This window comes from Rattus norvegicus, chromosome 11, assembly GCF_021556685.1.
Source record: "Rattus norvegicus strain SHRSP/BbbUtx chromosome 11, alternate assembly SHRSP_T2T, whole genome shotgun sequence".
Taxonomy (NCBI): domain Eukaryota; kingdom Metazoa; phylum Chordata; class Mammalia; order Rodentia; family Muridae; genus Rattus; species Rattus norvegicus.
The window spans coordinates 70,289,040-70,312,359 of NC_141544.1; the positions used below are offsets into that span (position 1 = coordinate 70,289,040).

At 37.1% G+C, this 23,320-nt stretch overlaps 1 protein-coding gene across 2 annotated transcripts; it reads right to left on the reverse strand.

Annotated features, from left to right (window-relative positions):
* Positions 1-190: 190 nt before the first annotated feature.
* Positions 191-22,673, reverse strand: Naa50 (N(alpha)-acetyltransferase 50, NatE catalytic subunit). 2 transcript variants are annotated; one of them, NM_001105881.4, is given in 5 exon segments: positions 191-4,237; positions 5,745-5,811; positions 6,279-6,398; positions 6,963-7,096; positions 22,375-22,673. In NM_001105881.4, coding segments are annotated over 5 exon segments (507 nt in total). In that variant the 5' UTR covers positions 22,383-22,673; the 3' UTR covers positions 191-4,059.
* Between the last annotated feature and the right edge of the window lie 647 nt (positions 22,674-23,320).

Genomic DNA, 23,320 nt, shown 5'->3' on the forward strand with positions numbered 1-23,320 from the left:
ATGAGACACAAATAAAACCTGATAGTTTTCTTTAGTATGGGAGATTTCTAATGACAAGCAAAAATTCAATACTGCTCAAATCTTTAAAAATGACTTTTGATGTTGCCAATATGATTTCTCAAAGAACTAAATAAATAGGTTCCAGAAGTTTGGTTAAAAGAAACGAATACTTTGAATCAGTACCAAAGTTATAGCTATTAACATGTTTTAATCCATACTTAATTCATGTGTCTTGAATTTTGAGTTAACTGAAGGTTCATAAAATTACAAAATATCCAATACTACCTTTCCAATTGTTAGATTTAAGCTTTCATCAAAACAGAGAGACCATAACTTACTAAGACTAGGCTTTGTTAAGCAGTAGTTTATATGAATGCTTTGTTCCAAATGGTTTCTACAACAGATTCAGGATTATTGGGTTAGGCCACCCAATGGATATACTTACATACTGAGAAACTGGGACCTAAGTGAAATGAAGTAGCTGTTGTCAAACCCTCAAGAAAATGCAGTCTTGGCTGACACTTAATGTAAGATCTTTTGTCAGACTTAACAGGCTATGTCCCACATTGCTTGATTGGAAAACTATACGATACAACAAATCTGTTATTCTAAACTGCTAAATTTTGGGAGTGATATGGTAAATAAGACCATCCATTGTTTCTTGTGGAATAAACAAAATGCTAATTCAGACCATCTTGACCAGATATATTAAACACTGTTAATCCTGCTAAGACAAATATTTCAAAGTATATATTTGACATAAAAAACCCCCACTCGCTCAATTACTAAAATCCTCGCTACAAAAGGAATAGATCAGAATATGCACATTTACAGTTCATACTCACTAGAACAAAGCCTAAAGTTCTATTTATAATAATTTTATTCAAAATATGGCATAAATCATCCCTGGGGATATTTTTCTTTCACTGAGAATAAAATACGGATATATTGACCAGTGTCTTTTTCCAATTCCAAGAGGTCTGAATTAGCATACCTTGATTATTCATGAGCTTTAAACTAGGCCTTAGAAGAAATATAAAACAGTATGGATCACAGTACACAACAATGACACAGCTGCAGACTGTAAAACTCAGCACAATAATGATTTCATGACATTTACAGACAGATCACTACCAGAACATCACATAAGTTTATTTTAGATGTAACAGCAACATTAAAATTGACAAGTTTAATTCCTAACTGCACCAAGTAAACGTAGCCACTTAAGTATCTTTTAAGTTATTCCCTCCAAAAACTGAGGGAGTTTCTTTTCCACCACCACACACCATGCTTCCCATAGCTCTCTTTCTGGAGGACTCTCAGTGAATGGGTGACCTGCTGTGGAGATACTTAGTAACTTCTTTCCCCAGATGAAAATCAATCTTGACAAATTACATATTGCATAGATTTCTCTACGGACTCTTTACTTTAGAACCTAAATTCAAATAGCATACAGAATAGTTTTAACCTATTTACCCCACAAAAAAAAAAAAAAAAAAAAAAAGATCTGTCCTGAAAAATGATGAAGACAGCCCATTATCTTCCAGTTAACAGAATTAGTTTTACCTCAAAGATTATTTTTATGTTTAAAAACAAAGAAAAAACCCAAACAAATCAAAACTCAACCCACCAAGTCAACATGGGGCATTACTGTAGTACTTCCTGACTCACAGGCACATGGACCAGTCCGTTTCCACCTCTTTCCCATCTTCCCCATATGTAAGTGGATGGAATTATTTAATGTAACTTTGATACAGGACAACTGACCCTTTTACATACACTTAAATTTTAGGTTAAATCACTGACTAGTATGGAAAAGAAGCTATAGTAATTGGGAGCCTACACATTCAAATCAATCTTTATTATTTGCTCCTCCTCTTTAAATAACATGTACTTAGTTGTTGTGAGGCAGCTGTTCGGTTTTTCAATAACCACATTTAGGGATACATTCATAGGACTACTCAGATAGTCCAAGTGAAATGGTTATAGAAATAGAGGCAGTGTCATCTCAGAAAACTTTTATATATCAAAATCTATTTTGCTATCAGGAAGTTTACAAAATTGCTGACTTTGTCAAACTAAATTATGCTGTCATCTATGCCCTCTTCTCTTGGCAAGAGCATGCTGAAGCTTATCCATGAAAGTAAAGGTGCTGAACACTAAACCTCTGAGCTTAGATCTGGACTGTTTAGGAAACTGTACCCAAGAAACAAGCATGGTATTTCTACAGTTTCTACCCCATCCATCCATCCATCCATCCATCCATCCATCCATCCATCCATCCATCCATCCATCCCACCCCTTATCTATTTTCTTGGCACTCAAGACAACTGAAGTCCACCTTACGTACTTTCACATTCTCAAATAAAAATGTAAGAGTTATAAGGTATGCATAACCATCTTGTGAGATAATTTTATCATTTAACCTATTTGGAAATGAGACTTTCATACCACAATTTACTAATATGATGTATCAAACTTCCTTTTAAAGTCAAATGAAAGATAACACACAATCTGTACTGTTTTAAAGTCTAATGAGAACATTTCTTGAGCCACTGATGACTACTAACAATTTAAGAAATTCTGTATTTGAGCCAGCACAATGTGAGGAAAATGTATCTCACATGTTTCCATATTACAGCTCTCAATCCATCAGAGCCACTCCTAGTGTGCCTGAAGATGATCTGGTCTCAACCAAACCTGTCAACTGAAGGTCACAGTGATATTTGTATTAATACTTTATACTTCTATTGTTCCAAGGATAGAAGGAATTTTTCTACTGATTCCTCTTATTCCAAATCCTCAAACTCAACATTGTAGGCACAGAGTGTAAGCAAATCTGGGATGTTCTCCAACAGATAAGCAATAACATAACAATGTGATTTTCAAAAATACTGTCTAGAAATTCTTTCATATATTATCAAATGCTCAATGGCCACACTTTTAACAATCTGTATTAGTTGACATTAAATACACTTTATGTGTTTGTTACATGTCCACCTAAGCTTTTTATGTAATGCAATTCTGTATGTCCAAGAGAAAACACTTGCTTCAGGTTTATTTAGGGGTATTGACTTATAAGGGCATAACTCCATTTATAAGGTTACACTATTATTGGGCTTACTGAAAAACAAGAGAAAACAAAATCTATTATAACAATCTTCTTTAGGTCAGTTAAAGGCCATATCTCTAGCTGGGATATTAAAACAGCTAATTTCACCAGCCCACACTCTACCAGTTAATTCCTCTAGTAACAAGATTAACAGCAGGAAAGAAGGAAAAAAAAAAAAAAAAACAAAGCAAAAAAAAAAAAAAAAAAAAAAAAAAAAAAAAAAAAAAAACCCTGCTAACAAGAAACCCATTCCTCAGCCTGAGGGGGGGGGGGGCGGGTGCAGGGGGTGCGGGGGGAGCAGTTTAATTGAAATTCTTTGACCAAAGTATAATACTACCTATACAAACTGTCCCACCAATCAGCAAATAGAAAAAATTGCTTTAAAAACCTAAATAAGCATGGTATCTTCTCACAAGGATAACAATGGTCCAACTCCTGAGAGTGCTCAAAGGACTAAAGGTAGAGTGAAGGCAATGCTGGGGATAGGACCCCACAGACGGTCTTGAAAACTCAAAGTACCACAAATCCACTAAGCTTGTCTATGAATTAGAGCACAAGATATTGCTGCTGCTTTGTCTTTTGAAATAAACAGTATAGTAGGCTCTGCCCTTCAATGTGAAAGCAGGATGTTGGTTTAAAAAAAAAAAAACACTTTTTTTTCAGTTAAAAATTTAAAATCATCTGACACCCAATTTTGGGGACATCTTAACTGTGAAATTATAGAGATCTATCTTCTTCTTCCTTCAACCACCTCACAAAAGTAAGAGAACTAAAACAATCCAAACATGATCATTTTTAAGAGTCCATGAAAGTATTAAAAACTGTAAGAGGAAAGAAAAAAGGAGTAACAAAGGAGGAAAGCTGAAGAAAGGGGGAAGGGAACCAGTGGGTCTGTCTTTCTTTTATTTGGCGACAAGCAAGTGCAAGAGAGTTCATTTGAGATGTGTTCAGTTGTCTGTCTTTTGTGTCTCTGCACTCTGACCGGATGGGACTCTGAGGCTTTTCTGAAGCACATGCGCGTCTGCGGGTTCTATCCTCTTATAGTAGTTCTTCTTAGTCTCGATAATCTCAAAGCCAAACTTCCTGTAGAAGTCAATCGCTGACTCATTGCTGATCTGGACATGCCTGAGACACAGGGTAACATACACACAGACACATGTGTAAGACAATTTCCATCAACTTGCAAGTCTTAACCACAGGTAGTTAAACTGGTCAGGGGTACACGATCACAGGCATTTTGCACAATTTTTTTTTTTTACAATGATCAATATTTAACAAAGGTTAGTCAATTCCTGTCAGTAAATCTTAAATTTTACACTTTTAACCCTAAGTCCTCCATTTGGAGGCAAGTGATTGAGATCAGGAGGATCAGGGTTTATTCTTACAGTTAACAAGATCATGAAGCTCAGGGGTTTAAAGAAAGCACCTATTGGTTTCCCATGGACTGGAGTTCTGCTCACCACACTGCTGTAAGGTGGCTCACAACTGCATAGAACTTCAGCTCCTTGGATATCTACTCATGTGTGCGTGCCTCTCTCCCTACACACACTAAAGCCACAACAGTCTCAAATGTCCAAATCTATCTTCCTGAGATTCCTTCATTTCTCTTTGCAATACCAATGTGAAAACCATCAGTTGTGAACTTTGTCTTGGCTTTATGTTTGTTAGTTGGTTGTTTTTTTGGAGACAGGAGTGGTTTATTTCTGTCTCTGTCCTGAAACCCATTATATGCAGACCATGCTGGCCTCAAACTCATGAGAAAATACCTGTTTCTGCTTCCTGAGTGCAGAGTCCTAGGATGAAAAACATGATCCACCACACCCAGTTGTCTTTGCTCTTAATACTGTTGCCTTCCTCATCTCAAGTACAATCTCAAGTACAAACTAAGTTACTTCTGACTTTATTAAACTCTATTATAAATGAGCATGTTGCCAATAACCTTGAATAAAATATATTAATTATCAATGGCATTAATGGTCTCAAAATTCTGACTACCTGGACTGTGATCTTGGTTTCACCTCAGGTTCCTTATATATATAATTATAACCAAATTATAACAAAAATAGTTCACCTACATTATCAGTTTCTTACACATAATTCACCAGCTCAGAATTAAAAAGTCATCCTGAATGGAACATATATGCTATTCTTCACCATTTCCTAAACAATACAGCAAAATAAAAACTTCTATAGCATGTTGTTTATTGTAGACATGCTAAGTAAATTAGGGCAGTTTAAACTGGGAGGATAGGTCATTTGTAAATAGCACGCCCTTTTCTACGGATTTGTAACATTTTAAGTGAATGAACTTATTCTTTTCTAAAATTTCTTTTATGGGTATAGGTATTTTTGTCTGCATATATGCCTGTGCACCACTTATAAATCAAAGGAAGGGGCCAGATCCCCAGGAACTGGAGATACAAATGGTTTTAAGACACTGTGTGGACGCTGGTAATGGATCTGAGGACCTCTGGACTCTCCAGCCTGCCTTTTATAGCCCTATTGTCAAGAGAAAAGCATACTTTCAAGGGGCTTTCAATCAATTAACAATGAGTGAGTAGATCCCAGTTCCTGTCAGATAGGGACTTATGCTGATAATCTATCAGACACTTGATACACACTAGGTACTTACAGATAGATGTTGTCAAAAGTGCCATCTTTCTCACAGATGTTTAGGACATGATTTAACATTTTAGTTCCTATTAATGAGACAAAGAATAAGTAATCTTACAAATCAATCTTGAAATCTGACATCTACTTGCTATCTTTACTAAGTCCCAACACAGAATGTCACTATTTCCCCAAATTTATCCTTACTGTGCAACTTACACGTTTATAACTACTAGAAAAGGGCCCATTTTAGTACAAACAATTCCACACTGATAAACAAGATGTGAACGAATCTATAGGCTTTCACATGAATACTAAGCTATAGCTGTATTTTTCACAATTCAGTACCCCCCTTCCCAGTTTGTGCTCTCCTTTTTGTTTTTTTTTTTTTTCTTTTTCAACACAGGGTTTCTCTGTGTAGCCTTGTCTGATCTTGAACCCAGAGATCCACCTGCCTCTGCCTCCTGAGTGCTGAGATTAAAGGGCTGTGGAATTGCCCGCCTGGCTTCCCAATTTCCTTAAAACAAAACAATAGAACAAAACACCCCATATTTACCTATTCCTAGTCTTCGGTAAGGTGCAAGGCATCCTAGTGTCATGATGTAAAGTCTCTTTTGATTCTGTGAATGATCCACCCTGCAGCACACTGCACCTACAGCTATATCATTGAAATACGCTGCCACAGAAAATACAAAGATGTAAATTTCAACATTTTAGTCCAGCTCCTTTTAAAAACAATTTAAAAAGTTGTTAATAAGCATCCAATTTTAACTAGTTACTCTTATATCAATGGCTTCAACACACTGTCTGAAGAAGGCTAAACTTTCTCTGTAATAGTTATTAAATTAGTGATAAACACACAGGTTCACAGTAAATAACCAAAAACACTTAGGAGCCAGAGATGGCCCAGCAGTTAAAGATGCTTGTCACCAAGCCTAGCAACCTAAGTTCAATTGTTGGAACATACCATGTGCAAGGCTAGAATCAACTCCCTTAAGCTGTTCTCTCGATGTACATGTGTGGTCACACTTTTTCAAAAAAAAATTTGCTTTTAAAAAGTATTTGACATTTAGTATTTTTTTGAAAAGTCAAATATTCAAAATTGATTTCTCAAATCTGTAACATTCAAACTTCCTATGCTTATAAAATAAGAAGCCTGTATTAGTTGCTCTAATATTAACAGATATAATTTACAAGTACAAATTTTTTTACAAATTTTTTAAAAAGAGAAAATACATACCAAGTTTTGCTAGCTCACCAACCTCTAGTACATCCTTGTAGAATTTATCATTATAGCTGACTGGAAAGATGACCTGGTTCAATCTCTTCAACTGTTTAATATTGTGGGGTGTCACATCTCCCAGCTCGATCCGGCTACTGGAACAAACCAAAATGTACTCAATAAAAGATAAATAACTTCATTTGTTAAGATAATATATTAAAAGGGTATCAGTCATTTTTTGCACATGACTGACAAATTCAATCCTTTTGTTATAGCTTACTATTCCTAAAACACCATCACTTAGAAGCAAAGTTTGCCAAACATTCAACCAAAATTCTACTCATAGCTTATTTATATAACTATATATATTTAGGGACAAATACAGCATACAATAACCAGAAAAAAAAAGTGTTTATCACTTTTAACTTGTTTAATAACAAGAAGGCCAGAAATATTATCCTTTAATAAATGCTAAAATTGTCCTTATAGCTTACAGTTTAAAACTGCAGATACAAACAGACCAACAATGTCTAATCTTAACATAAAGATAGCAAACGGTATCTTATATTCTGCAGATGAGAAATTGGTACATTACTTCTTGAAGGCAATCTAGCACTAAGTATTGAGAAACCTGCCCATCTCCTTTGTCTATGTAAGTAGGAAATAATTATAAAAAAAACCTTTCACTTATTTGTTGAGAAGAGCTACCAGTAACATCACATTTACCAAATGATATTAAGAATTAATATTCCGGGACACCCTACTCTTTCAGAATAAGAATTCTGACAACAAAATGAGAATCTGGGAAGTTTGAAAATTTACCTATGAATAATGCCAACAGTATCATTTTTAAGAGACCACTATATTCAAAGCAAATCATTTTGTGGGTGCAAAGAATTAAAAGAGAGCTTAAGATTCATTGGTAATAAAAGTGTTTTGCCTTGAAAAGTTGTCCATAATATCAACTTTTAATAGCTCAAATAAGACTTAGTACATACTGAAATGAACCTAAGGCAAACCCTCCTGGAAACCCACACAACAGTTAATTACTAGTTCACCAGAACAATTAGCAGACATTTAAAGACATCTTTCCTTGTGCTGGAGATCAAGCTCAGGGCCTCCTGAATGCCATGTAAACACTTTTTCAGGAACTACAACCACATCCTTAACTGTCCTTTTTTTTAAAAGAGTAAATTTTATTTATGTTTATAAGTATTTAGCCTACGTGTGTGTGTGTGTGTGTGTGTGTGTGTGTGTGTGTGTGTGTATAATATATTTGTGTTTAGCACCCACAGAGACCAGAAAACCGTGTCAAATTACTGGAACTAGACAGCTACCATGTGGGTGCTGGGAACCAAAAGCAGTTAGGTGTCCTTAACTACTAAGCCATCTCTTCAGGACCCTCATTTGCCTTCATAGAAACTGTTTACAGTGGATAGCAAAAACACAAAAAAAGTAAATACTAAGACAAAATAAAAACTAAGACAACCAAGAGATCAGCAAAATAAATGTAGTTCCTACACTTTCGTGGTAGTTGGAGACCACAGAGCATTATAATAAATAGTGGAGAAAGGCAATGAATGCATGCATGGATATTTGTAGCATGAAGCATTTACTGATGGAGCTGGTTAAATAAAGCACATTTCACCTGTATTAGTAAAAACATATGATGACACAGTTCATTTTATGAAGGAAAGAATGAATATAACTTTATATGTAGCAATCCAACTGCAGTAAAAATAGAAATGTTTGAAAGGATTACTTTTAAATGTATAATAAAATTGTAGACGAGTTTTAAAATCATCTCTGAAATGTTGAATAAAACTAGCAACTGAAAATTATAATCAGACCAAGGAAACATCATTTGTAAAGCTGATATACTCAGACATGAGTAAATATGATACATTACCTTATCTTAGGTTCAAATCCTTTAAGTAATTTTACTCTATAATATCAAATTTGGACATTTTGCTCACTAATGTAAAGAAACTTGTTCTACTTAAGCAATTCTCTTTTTAGTTATTTGTGTGAGTTTTGAAAAGCTTAGATTTACTTTAGCCATTTTGTTTCATTTTCTATTATGCCAGTTGTGTTTACTGCATATTATATATATATGTGTGTATATATATATATATAAATAAATATAAAATCTGAACACATGATTTATTGAGCAGCCACACTGGTATGTTTACATTTTTTCCCACTGTTAGCCACTTAAGTGAATGATCTGTTCCCAAGTGTTTAACAGCTTATAATGAATCCCCTGTGTAAGCTGTCGTGTCTTCTCTAAATAGGTCACAGTGGTCTAAGTTTTCCCTTCTTTAAGGCTGAAGTTTACTTGAAACTTTAGCTGTTGTTTTTCAGTGCTAGAGCTTGAACCTAGGTCCTCCCTCACCATACCAGGTAAATATCCTGTATCACTAGCTTTTAAAACCCATTATTAATATCTACGTTTCACTTCCAGTTTATATTCTTCACATTAAAACTAAACCAAACAATACAGGTGTTCTATCCTGTAAAACACAGAAGCACACATGTAGCTTACACCCTGCCTGTATTGCTGCTCTTTTATTCTAATGCCATAATTGGGTGCAGTAACTGTCTCAGCTTATATTAACTACACTGATTAAATCACTTAACAATAAGAGTTACCCAAGTAACAAGCATGTCACACTACTAAAATGCATGAAAGATAAATGAAAGAGGTTAAGATTTAAAAAAACAAACAAACAAACAAACAAAAAAACCAACCAACTTCTGAAGCAGGAGAAATGGCAGTGGTTAAGAACACTTAACTGCTCTTGGAAAGGATCAGAGCTTAGTTCACAGTGCCCATGTCACATAGCTAGTTCACAAGGCTTGTACTCCTGTAATTCTATTCCATGTAGCTCCAGGGAATATAATGCCCTCTTCTGGCCTCTACAGACATCCCTGCAACACGTGGCCTACATTCACACATAAAATTCATTCTTAAAAGATTATACAACAGATGATTTCATGGTAAATGCCACTCAATAGCTGTTACACTGCATGACATACCTTTCACCATTTAAAACAACAAAGACAAACCCCACACAAAACCTTAGCTTCTCTCTATCTTTAAAGTGCAGTTGGGTGTGTCTATCATACATGGCTGTTATGCTGGCTACTTGGGAAGCTGAAGCAGGAGGATTGCTTGAGCCCAGGATGCAGAGACCACCCTGAGCCACACAGGAATCTTATCTCTTGACCACAACATGTTTCTTGCAAGCAGCATGTACTCAAGTCATATTTTAAGATCGTAAATGGGATGCTGTTTCACTCAGTTTTAATGAAATCATTAACTTAAGTCAAATTCAAGTCCACCAGCTTCTAAGTTTTGGTTTGTATTATTAGTTCTTTATCTTTCCAGTTATTTAAGAGGTCAATTTTTTTTCTTGAATTTTTATTTTTATTAAAATTAACCTCATGTTTTGGGGAATAAATTTTTTGACAAGTATGTTTAACCATGTAACCAACCACCATTATTTAAAAACATCTCACCAGGAATCTATTATCACAATGAATCTCTGTAACTTGTTGTAGTTAAACTCTACCATCCTCAGGCAAGCAACCATCTCTCCTGTTTTTAATTTTGCTCATTCAATGTCACATTAATTAAAACGCACAGGACTTGTTTCACTTTGTTTTTATTTCTTGGTGACATTCTCAGTATGTAACCTTGGGTTTCCTGGCACTCTTCTATACTACCATGGCTGACCCTTAACTCCAGAGATAAACCTGCCTCCACCTCAGAGTGCAAAAGCATGTATACCAGACCGGGCTAGTTGTTCCTTTATTTATCCAAATGCAGTTGTGACTTAACATGCCGTTCTTTCAGCACATAATTCATCTCAACCTTGCTTAGTACTGAGTAGTACCATGGTTGAAGCCAGGCCTGAATAGCACAGAGCTACACTTTTATCTTTTAAAGGGCATTTGGGTTGTTTACTGGGTTTTGAAGATTTTGAAAAGAAGAGGTACAAACATTTGACACAGGTTTTTATGACAATGCATGCTTCAATTTTTTTACTAAATACCTATGAATGACAAGTGTGAATTTTAAATGAATTTTAAAGTATGTCAGAATCCCAGTTCTGTATTTCACTAATATTTGCAGTTTTAAAACTTAAGCTGTTCTAAGTGTGCTATTTATATGTAGTGATGTCTTATTGTGATGAAAGACAGTGATGACCCATCTCATTCTTTCTCTCTGTAACTTTCCAAAGATGTACTCACAGAATTCAGCTTTTAAAAGTATAAAATTTGGGGTAGAGAGATAGATTGCTTAGCAGTTGAGAACACTTGTTGCTCTTATAGAGGATCTGGGGTTTGACTCCCAGAAATCAAATGGTGGCTTATAACCAACCATAACATTAGTTCAAAAAAAACAAACAAAAAACAAAAACAAAGAACAAAAGAACAGATGCCCTCCTATCTGACCTCCACAGACACATGCATAATACTTTAAATAATAGAGAATCAATGATATTTTCAGCTATTTGCAAAGACAAACAACTATCACATAGATTCACCTTCGGAACAGTCCCATCACATTCAAAGATGTTTATAGTGTTTTTTTCCTATTTCCAGCTGTCAATACATCTATATTCTCTTTGCCTTTTCTGAACAAAAGACCATAGATTCAAAGGCTTAAAGCAAAAATATGCCCACTCATAGTTCAGGTGGTTATAAATCTGAGAATGCTTCCCACAAGCTCGTTACCTCTTTAGGAAAGAATTCTTCCTTATCTATTTTAGCTTGTGACAGACAATAGAGGCATTTCTTGGCTTGAGGCAATATAAACTTTATAATCTTTTTTTTTTATCTTTATTAACGTGAGTATTTCTTATTTACATTTCGATTGTTATTCCCCTTCCCAGTTTCCGGGCCAACATCTCCCTAACCCCTCCCCCTTAAACTTTATAATCTTAACTTTATAATCTTTCCCTCCTAATCACAGGTTTCCTGTTGCACCTGTTCTCTCGAACACCAGTCATGACTTAGGATCAACTCTAATCCAAATGACCTCTTCTTAATTTCATCTTCCAAGCCCCTATTTCTAAATAAGGAGACATGCTAAAATTCTATGTAAGCATGACTCTTTGGTGGGTACTATGTAAATTACCGTTTCTACCAAAATCTTGATTTTACTTCAATGAGAAGCATTTTTGAGTATTTGAACCTAAGAGCTATAATTGTGTTATGCTATAAAGTCTGACATCACTGTTAAATTGGTAATACAAAATTAATACTAGTTGTCTCCCAAGGTGGCCACACTATTTATACTCCCACCAATAATGCATTATGGGACTACTCCATGGTTTTCTATACCCCTGAGAACAATTTTTATTGGTTTAGGATTGATCTAACTCATTAGAGTAAGATGATTATTCAGTTGCACTGTTTTTACTGTTTAAAACATAAAGTAAAAAGAAGCAATACTATCGTGATTAGGTATACCCTGCTCTAACTATATTGTGTGAAACAGTGCTTTTCCAGGCTGCCTTGCCTGAGGAGCTCCATCAAAAGGATGACTGTAGCTCCTAGGGGAACCCACAAACTATACTATTTCCTGTCAGTCACTACCTACCTAGCACAAACTGATGAGTTGCTCCTGGGAGTAGAAAGGGAGTTTCCCTATAAATTACTGAGATTATAGGGAAATATGGATGCATGACTTAGGACCATTAGAAACACCAAAAAAGGGGTTGGGGATTTAGCTCAGTGCAAGGCCCTGGGTTCGGTCCCCAGCTCCAGGGGGAAAAAAAAAAAGAAACACCAAAAAGGGGGCTGGGGGGTAATAATTTCCTCCTCTTAGCCCCATAAAGTGATGGCCCCTCAACACTGTGATGTCACAGCCCCAATTTAACCTATCACCTTATATACCCCCCCCGTCTGTCTGTCTGTCTGTCTGTCTGTCTGTCTGTCTCTCTCTCTCTGTGTGTGTGTGTGTGTGTGTGTGTGTGTGTGTGTGTGTGTGTGAAGGACCAACAGGCAAAAGACTTCAGACTGTCACTGGAGCTTTGGCTTCCTATCCACTTTTTCACATTTCCTGTGCTCAGATCATATTCAGCTTTCCATCTTGAAGCTGAGCTCTCAAAGCTGGATCACAGAAGCAATTCTCTGGTTTGGTTTGCTCTTACCAATACAGATGCTTAGCTCCTTTCTGAACCCTGAACATTTGCTGTAGCTCCTCTAACTTGTGCTCACTGTACAAACCACATTATGTAGATATGTAAACATATTTGCTGTAGGCTATGTGGTAAGTCTATACTAATAATTTAGATGGGAATTACAGAACTTAACAGCTGTCAGATATGGTGGCACACACCTTTAATTCAAGCACTTGGGAGGCAGAGGCAAAGGGGAACTCTGTGAGGTACAGTTCAATTCCAAGACTGCCTAAGCTATATAGAAAAACCATCTCAAAATCAAACAACCAACAACAAACCTTTTGTATTCACTTCAACCACACTACTTGGAAAACTGCTGCCACTGAAATCATTAAACCATGTGAATTTAATGTTACTCAATAAATTCTGACATTGTAGAAAGACAGAAATGTGCTCACATATACATATCTCACTTTTGTAAACAAAAACCTTCAAATCTTAAAGTTCCAACTTCCAACTGTATCAATCCCTCCAATTATTAAGTCTGTTCTTGGTGTAAATCTGTACAAATACATATTACATGTTTGTATACCTGGTGTGGATATTTGTGAGAGAAATTAAGTCCAAGGTGATTCCACTGAACCTTCATCCTCTGTAACTTTCTTTGGTGGGGGGTGTACGTAGGTGGGAGGTAGGTGTGTGATGTTGCTGAGGACTAAACCTGCATCCTTAAGCAGGCCAGGCAAGTGCTCCACTACTTAGCTACATACTTCAAGCCCTGCATGCATTTAAAGCAGAAAAAAAATGAACACAGAAATTTTGCTACCAAAGACAAACATGAGAATATGAGATTCCATAATGTTTTCTTTTATTAGTGTCACTTTAAAGGAATTAATGGCCTTAAAAAAATCTTATGCACTTAAGTTCAAATATTACCAAATGTGACTTAAAGCAATGCTGATGTTTAATGAATCAAAAGAAGTTAACAGTGGTACGGAGAATGAACTTCAAGACTTTTTACATAAACTAAGCTCCTGTAACAGACTACTTTTGAGAACTGTTACTTCCAACACACTATAGAAATACTACAAGAGCCTGGCAGTGTTTCTCTCTGAGTTCCAAGGCCAGCCTGATCACAGAGCAAATTTATGAATAAAAGTTTATGTAGCTCACAGTGCTAGAGAGAATGCAAGACTAAAACCCTATCTGGATGGTAGTGCTGTTATATTAACAGTCACCACATGATTTAAGAATAGGGAGGAAAAGGCCCTGGCTCTGTGGACTCTGTAACCTTAACAAAGACTTTAATTTATTCAGAAGCACAGAGCCCCATAACCTAACCCCCTTACCATTCACATTTCTCAATACTATAAGATCGGAATTTAGTTTTTTTTTTAGGGTGAATTTTAGAACAATCAAACTGCAGAAAACACCCAAATATAATCAAGTTTTAAGATAATGTAGTTATGCTAAAAATTGTAAAACAAAGTTAGTGGCAATATTCTGAAAGACCACAAGATGGAGATATGACTCCATTAAAAAAAAAAAGAAGACCCCCCCCCCCTTTTCCCCCAAGGTCTCACTTACAACTGCAAAAAAAAAAAAAAAAAAAAAAAAAAAAAAAAGCAAAGAAACTCCCTATACCTGCTGCTTATTCGTTCAATGGCTACAACCCATCTTGGAACAAAATTGTAACTAATTAGTCAGATTTTGTTTAGTATCTTTTGTTGAAGATGCCATAGAAACCACTGAGCCCACACTACTTATCTTTACAGAGATTAAATTAAATCCAACAGAGAATGTGCTTGTAGAAAACATTTATAAATAAAGGTGGAATCAGGCATTTCTAGGAATTTTCATTATAGTGAGAGATCCATTCTATCATATCCCCTCAGAGCAATCACCTGCATTCCTTAAGGTTAAAGAGAGGGATATATGCTCCATAAGGGTGCATCGACATCAAACTTAGAGCATATTTTAGCAGAGGTCAAAGTATGACTAAGGTCAGTAAAAAATTTCAAGACATTAAAACAGATTTCCCCCCCCCTTCTGATTAGTAGGACTTAATCTAAACCCTGGCTTTCAGTAAATGACATGAAAGGTCAAAAACATGGCTTAAATACACTAACAACTCAAAAGGCTTTCTTTTTCTATTACTGAAATTTCTCCTACTATGTTTATCTGTCCTCCTCTTTCCCAATTCCTCTAAAGACAGTGTCTCCTGCAGCCCCGGCTGGCCTAGAACTTGTTTTTTTGTAGCTGAGCATGACCTTGAACCACCAAACCTCTTCCCAAGTACACCAACAAGCCTTGTCTGGCCATTAACTTTTATACTTATCTTTTCTACCAAACTCCAAAATGTAAGACAGGATCCTTAGTAAATCCAAGAATCAGTTGCTAGGTTTGGGCTTCTCATTTAGATTTTAAAGTAAGGCCTCTCACTCTTCTAACTACTGACAATTTGGACTGGATACTCCTTGGGGCTGCACATCTTAGGTTGTTTAATCGGATCCCTAGCTTTTACCCACTGGGGGCTATTTCTTTTCTCTACCTTCATGAATCGCCTCATTTATCCAATTATAGTTCAATTCATCCAATATAGAAAATTAGTTTTGAGGCATCCTTTATGTGTCCTAATTGAACATGTTCAAGAGTTTCCCCCAAGTAGTAGGTTTACTGAAAGGTAACTGGACCACAGGGAGTCTAACTTCATTAATGGATTCACAGTGACTGGGTGACTAGGAGATAGGCCTCAGTAGAAGTAGGCACTTGGAAGCCATGCCTATGAAGGGCTGATCTTGTCCCTGACTCTTTCTGTCTGGTTCCTGGTAATATGATCATAGAGATGAGTACCTCTTCTGCTAGATAGAAACCAACACTTTATGTCATATTTGAATACCTATTAAATCCATTTCTTTAATGTTATAAATGATTTTCATACTTTTCCGTTTGCAGGATAGTTCAAGTCATTGTTTCAGCTTGAATGCTGAAAGTATAATGGAAGGAGATAATATAAGCCAAGGATATAATGCCATCACACAAAAAAAAAAAAATCAGGATTTAAAATAAAGTTTGATTTCTGTTCTGTTTAAAACTCCTTCAGCAGGTTTAGAGTATAGTAGGCACATCAGTAATTCAAGCACTTAGAGGTAGAGGTACTGAAGAAGATCAAGTCCAGCCTAGGCTACAGAAATCCGAAACAACAACAAAAATCCCAGTTGTACTCAGTCTTACAAATCAAACTAAACACCTTAGCATTGCATAATATATAACAAAGCCACTCCTATTGGTGGACACTGGTCTAGCCTTAGTTCCCAACTTCTTGCTCTATAAAACTGATCTGAATGTTTCAACTTCATTTTCTCAAGAACATTATTTTTATTTTTAAAGTTTTGGCAGTTGATAAATACCACCATCTTTAAAAAAATTAAACACGTTACATGAAATATAAACGACTATTAAAAGTAGAAAATGTCCAACTTCACTAAATAAGAATTTGGTATCAAAAGAAAATGCTAATTATATAATCAGAAAAGTAAAACTAGACTGAATATGTACTCAAAATCAACTTAATAAAACTAGTATTTCTATTTTACATATAGCCATGTGTAGTCACAGCACATGCAGAAAAAAAATTTGTGTTTTCAAGACAGGATTTCTCTGTGGCCCTGGCTATACTGAAACACCACCTATAGACTAGACTGGAGCTGTATTCAGAGATCCACCTACCTCTGGCTCTGGAGGAATTAAAGGCAGGCGTTCACAACCCAAAATTTCTACCATTCTTGGCTGAAATGGTGGCCAGTGTTTTTTCAAGTTTCTTAAGGTTTTACCAAGTTTTTCTTCCTTGCAGGTTTTGCCTTTAAAGAGATCTTGAACATTGCTAACAGTAAAAACTACTTTAGGAGATTAAACAACAAGTATCTATTGGGCAGGCATGGAAGCAGGCCTTAATTCAAATACTAAATAGGCAGAATTAAGTGGATCTCTCTGAATTTGAGAACAGCTGGGCCCACCCAGCAAATTCTAGGCCATCTGATGCTATAAGAGTCCCTGTCCCTAAACAAAAACAAACAAAACCCAGAAAACTCACTGATAGGAAAATACTCCCCAAAAGATTAAGGATATATTATTAAGGATACAAACATTAAATATAATATTAACATTATATATATTAATATTTAATTACACATTTAAGAACTATGTATATAATTTATTCCTTTTGGAATATGAATACATGCACACACACTCTAACTCAAGAAGATGGATCTTAGTGAGCTCAAGGCCATCAACATATTGATCTACACATTGAATTTCAGAACAATTTCAGAGAGAAACCCTGTCTGAAAACAAAAACAAAAACAAAACAACACCATGAGGAATAATGGAAGCAAACACTGGTTGAACTAGCTCAGGAAATGCAAATACATACATTTCCCGTTATGTTTTTCAACCATAGTAGAAGTAGTAATTGGAAACGAGTTTATCATCAAAGCCCAGGCGCAGTCTCAGAATCTTCTAATACAGAGGTATAAACTGAGAAGTTAAATTCGGTCCACAAGCTGAAACATTTAGGAATACCTACCATCTGGGAATTACATTCTAAAACATTTTTTTACACAACTTTGGTCTTTAAGGCCCTGGCATAGTAATGGCCAAAGGGAATATAATAAAATTACATATATAACTCTCATCTCCTTAGTAATGGGATTACAGGCATATACTACCATGCTAGACGCACACTAAATCTTTAAAACTCCCTCACTTTACTCACAGCATACTTCAATTCAGATGCTAATATTCCTGGGAAAGTTTATATATACTAACTTTTAATAAAATTTACTGATCTATATATCCATCCAATTGGTGTAAAAAAAATGCTTTAAAATGTAAAAAAAAAAAAGTGACATTTAAATTTTAATTTAAATGATGGCTCAGCAGTTAAGACCACTCTTCCAGAGGACCTGGGTTAGATTCTTGGCAGCAACATGGTGGTTCGGAGGGGATCATCATGCTCTTCTGGCCTCTATAAACCAGGCACACATGATACAGAAATAAATGCAGGCAAAACATCCATATACATAAAAATCTTTTTATAAAAAGTCTAAACTAAACTTTAAAATTTACTTAGATGTATGTACAAGAGTACTTCATGTACAGCTCATGGCCAAATGTGGCTATCCACTACTGCACCAGAGACGACTAACACTCTGCTAGTAAGTTAGACACTGGAGGTTTATCTGGGGTTTGTTTATGGAGACAGGACTTCTCTGTGCAGCCCTGGCTGTCCTTGAATTCAGAGATCCTCCTGTCTCTGTCTCCCAAGTGCTGGTATGAACCACTGATGGCCCCAAGCACTGAGTTTTCATTAGCAGAGGGGCTGGGGGAAGGCAGGGTGATAGCGCTATTGTGTTACAATTCTGCAGCTTTAACTACAATCCAGCTTTAAAGTGAAGTCTTCTACAGGCTACTAGTAGTAGTATACTGGTTACTGCAGGGTAGGTTTAAAATAAAGATAAAGAACACTTGTGTAACTGAAAAGACATGCCTCCTCAAACCCCATGACATCGAAAGCTAAAGTTAACACCTGGAGGACAAAAATCAAGATTTCTACAAGATGAAGCAGCAAAGTAAAAGTTAAGACAGGTAATAATTAGTTTGTTCTCAAAGAGGCACTGACTTTGGAAAACAATGCTTCATAAAATATGACTTTAACTGACAAAAATTAGCATGTAATAATTGAAACTTTGGCTACAAATTTTAACAAGAACTATAAAAATATTATAAAACAGGAAAAACATGTAAGCACTTAACCTCCTGGATGATTCTTACAGGAATTTTTTTTTTCTTGAACAGTGTTGGATGTATCCCAGGCTGGCATTAAATGTACTATGTAACCTTGAACTTGATACTTTGGCCTCTGTCTACCCAGTGCTGGGAAACAGTGTGCACCACCAGTGCTGGGGTTTCATGCAAGCATATCACCAACTGAACTTAATCCTGAAACTCACAGAAACCCTTATTGATTGATTGACTACAGCTTTATTAAAAGTTATTCACCATTTTGAGAAAGAAGAAATCACAAAAGCAACACCACTCATCAATGTGCTTATCTCTTCAAGAAGATAAATCATGATTGTATTTCAGATAACATTTCAAAACTCTCAGCACAGCAAAGGCATCACAAAGTTTTGTTAAATTTTAGTATCTCAATCAACAGACCACATATTTCTGGTTTTACACAAAAAGCAAAATATGACCTATTTCTAGTCAGGTCCTACAAAAAGTTCTATTGGTATACAAAATACATTTTTATGTAGGCTTTGTAGCATAAAAACTAAGAAAACTGATGGATCTGAAAGTTAGGGGCACCTATCCGGATTGAGAAGACAGGAGACACAGATACAAATGTTTTCTATTTACTATGTAATCACACCTAGATAAAGACAGAAGACTTTCTGGGCCTGACCCCAACATATATAATAATGGTATAACCACTATTTTGTATTTGTCGACAAAGCTTCACTTATAACTATAGAATCTTATGTTCCACATTTGGCCAAGTTTCAATAGGTAACCATTTTGCTCAGTGTTTATATTATTCCTACCTACCTTTTTAGCTTTACTTTGGTCCACTTAGCATTCATATCTTATTTAAAGGCATTTTTATTAGAACTAATTTACACCTCTTTATTAATAGTTGAAAGGTAAGTGGATTTAATTTTATTTTCTATAACCCTTGACAACTAATTACACTGCCAGTCATTGTGTCTATGGCATACTGAATATCATCTTCTCAACCACAAATTCAAGCCATGATGTCCTTGGTTCATAAAAACAAGAAGCCTCATTTGAAAGAGCAAATAGTCTAATAATGTACTACTTCTCATTTTTCTCCATATGTATATAAAAATATATAGTAATTATTAATTGCAAATTTATCTATTATGGAGATAAGGATGATTTACAACATGATAACCTACTGCTGTTACTAATAAGAATACTAAAGTAAGAAATACGAAGTAAAGTATTTTTAAAAGTAAGCTTAAAAAGTTTCAATGCTCAAAATTTAAATCATAGATTAAATCAGTGTGTATTGGTGGTGGGGGTGTGTTCAATTTTCAAAACTTCAGAGTCCTCTATAAAACTGTTTGGTAAGCTCAATATACAATAGAAATTTAGCAAATAAAATTTCAAACAAAATCCATGGAATAGAGCCTTTCCAATAAAGTCAGCAGACTGAACACATAGTATTCAGTTATACAGGTTCTGTATCTCAAGGACATCAACATCTTAAAAAACAAACAAACAAACAAAACCAATACTGCCCTATACCCCGATTTCATTTCTTAAAAGGAAGAAAAATTAATAGTCCCATGCTTATTGGGAGTTAGGAAAAAATAAAAATAAAAAATCTATACCTGTAAAATCATCTTGAAATGTTTAGTCCAGAACCCAATTCTAAGCCCTCAATCCTGGGAAATAAAAAAAACTGACTTAAGGAGTCTTAATTTTGAGCCTAATTATTGGTCTAAAATATGGATTCAACAATTCCGAGTTTTCTCCAAATCTGCCCACTAATGCATTTCTAGGCCTCCATTATGTTATATATACTTAAATATCTACTCAAATAAAAAGAACCAGCTGGTAAAGGTGGTTCAAGCTCATAATACCAGCAACTCAAAAGGTTAAGGGAGGCAAGAAGATTGTTGCCAAGCTCAGTGTCAGCCTGAGTAACTTAGTGAGACTCTACCTCAAAATAAAGTGCTGAGGATATAGCTCAGTGGCAGGGTACTTGCAGAGCACTGAGTACTTTCCTTTAATTCCAAGAACTCCAGTTAGTTAATAAGGTAGAACTGCTTCAATAGTACCCTAAATAAAAGTTCAAATAAACAGCCAACACCACCACTGTGTGGCATCATTTCTATTGTCAAGTATCCTATACCTAACGAAACTGAACTAGACCCAAGATTTTTTAACCTAAACTTCCAGCATAATTTCTTAGTCTTGTTATCTTCATTGTTTTTACTATAACGGAACATGTCAAGTATGTTCTAAATGTGTAGCAATGAGTAGAAAAAAAATAAGAGTATCAAAGTGGTACTCTACTAGTAAAATAAAATTCCGAAAGATAACTGAGTCATATTTCTAAAAATTTCTAAAAGCATCCCGAATAGTGGCTCAGATGGAGCAAACATTCCCCCACCACCACCCAAAAAACAAAAAACAAAAAAACAAAAAAACCACTGAAATTAATAACTTAAAGCAAACCAGAGTTTAGAAAAAATGTCTTACATGCAGACTTAAAGTCAAAACTTTCTCAGAATCATTTCAGATATGAGGTCCCTCATTTTACAGAGAATGAGACGATTTATTTCGCTCTCCAAAAAACGATGCTGAACAATTTAACTGAAAATATTAGTAATAATTTTCAGCTGACTTAGAAAAACCCTTACGCTATCTCAAAAAGTTTAAGCTTTCTTTTTCCTCTAAAGATTGTAAAGGCAACCTCCAAAACTGGCGGTGCTAAATACTGAACAGTAATATAAATCAGTGGAAAGGAAATACTTTCAACCAAACGGGAACAGTTAAGCCAAAATAACTTCTAGCGTTACCGAAGATTTGAAAGATTAAACCTCAACTTTGCTAACGAAGAGTAAAAAAGCAGCTCCTCCTTGCACTGGGGGGCAACACACACCACTGAAGCAATAGCTCCACCTACTGATCCATGATACTTCCTTAAACATTTTGGCACCCCAAAGTCTACACCGCTGGAGTTCATTCCCCCTCCCTCCCTCCTCCACTCGCTCTGACCCAACCCAAGTCCGTTGAGTCACTAGCTCCTAGCACTCATCCTCCGTGCTCTTTATTCCAATTCCTTTTCCCTCCAGAAGGTTCTGCACGGCCCACAAGTATGAAGAAAACCGCAACGTGTCAAAGCCCGCGGCCACAGCATGGATCCCGGATTTGGATGAGCACCTGAGGCGGCTCAGTCGTGCGCTCCCGGGAAGAGGCCCCGGGCGCGTCCTAACACCTTCTCCCCGGGGTCTCATTCGGTGCACACTCGTTCTCCGGGTTGAAATCGTGGCCTCGCGCCCTTGCCTCCGCCGGCCCTTCAGCCCGCCAACAGCCGGCCTAGCCTCCGCCCCCCTCCGGGAGCCAAGGGACCGGGGAAGCCTCGCAATGTCCCTCCGCCAGGTCTTCGCGCGAGTCTCTTCCCCGCAGCGCTCCCCAAGTCCACCGACCCACGCCCCTCTCCGGTGCCCGCCGGACCCTCGCCCGCTGCCCTTCCTCACCCTTTCATCTTCTCCGTCTGCTGAGGCCGTCGTTACAGCCGCCACCAACGCCGTCGTCCTCGTCGCCCCGAGCTCTCCGCGCCCTAAGCTCAGGCCACTCAACCTCACACGCCGGCCTCTTGGCTGAGGGGACGACGAGGCCTCGAAAGCCAAGCCAGGCCCTGAAGCTCTAGAAGACGCGGGGAGATCTGCCGCCGCCGCGCTGCTGCCGCCGTCGCTTCTCCACACGTGCACTCCGGACACTCAGCTCCCGCCCGCAGCTGCCGCCAGCCAGACCCGCCGCCGCGCTGTGACCTTTCACCCCGCCCCCTCAGCGCGCCGGCGCGTCCGCCGCGTCGCGCGCAACCGCAGTGCTCGGCGCCGCCAGGACTCCACCCCCTCCTCTTTCTCCAGGGCTGGGCCTACGGTCGGCTAGCTCCACCCACCCTTTGCGACACTCCAGTGGAGCTTGCTTGGTAGGCTCCGGCGGTAAAATCCGGATTTTTCCACCCTTCCCTCTCTTTCAAACCAACAAGATCAGCCTGTCCCGCCCCCACCCACTTTCTAGACCTCCAGTGACCTTCAAATCCTCTTGTCCCCTAATAGGGTTTTACAAAATGGATTCTTCTCAATGTAAGAAAGCCTGTGGAGGCTTGCAGTAAATGTGTTTTAAATTCAAAAGGTAACGATGGGTCTGGATAATTTGGCCATCCTCCAGCAGGCAAACCTCACAGGTTTTTTTTTTTTTTGAAATCACGTGATAGGCTTATGCCTTCCAGCCAGGATTTTACTGGGGCCTTTAGAGGCGGGACTCATCGCCATTTCCGGTCCCTAGAGCGTGACTCAGCGTCACTTCCTTAGCAATGCACTTTAACCCTTGCCATCCTCGTTTTCTGTACTGTAGTTTATATAACCCAGTCATTGTGAAAAAGAAAATAACGCTTTTCCTAAATCGCGGAACCATTCA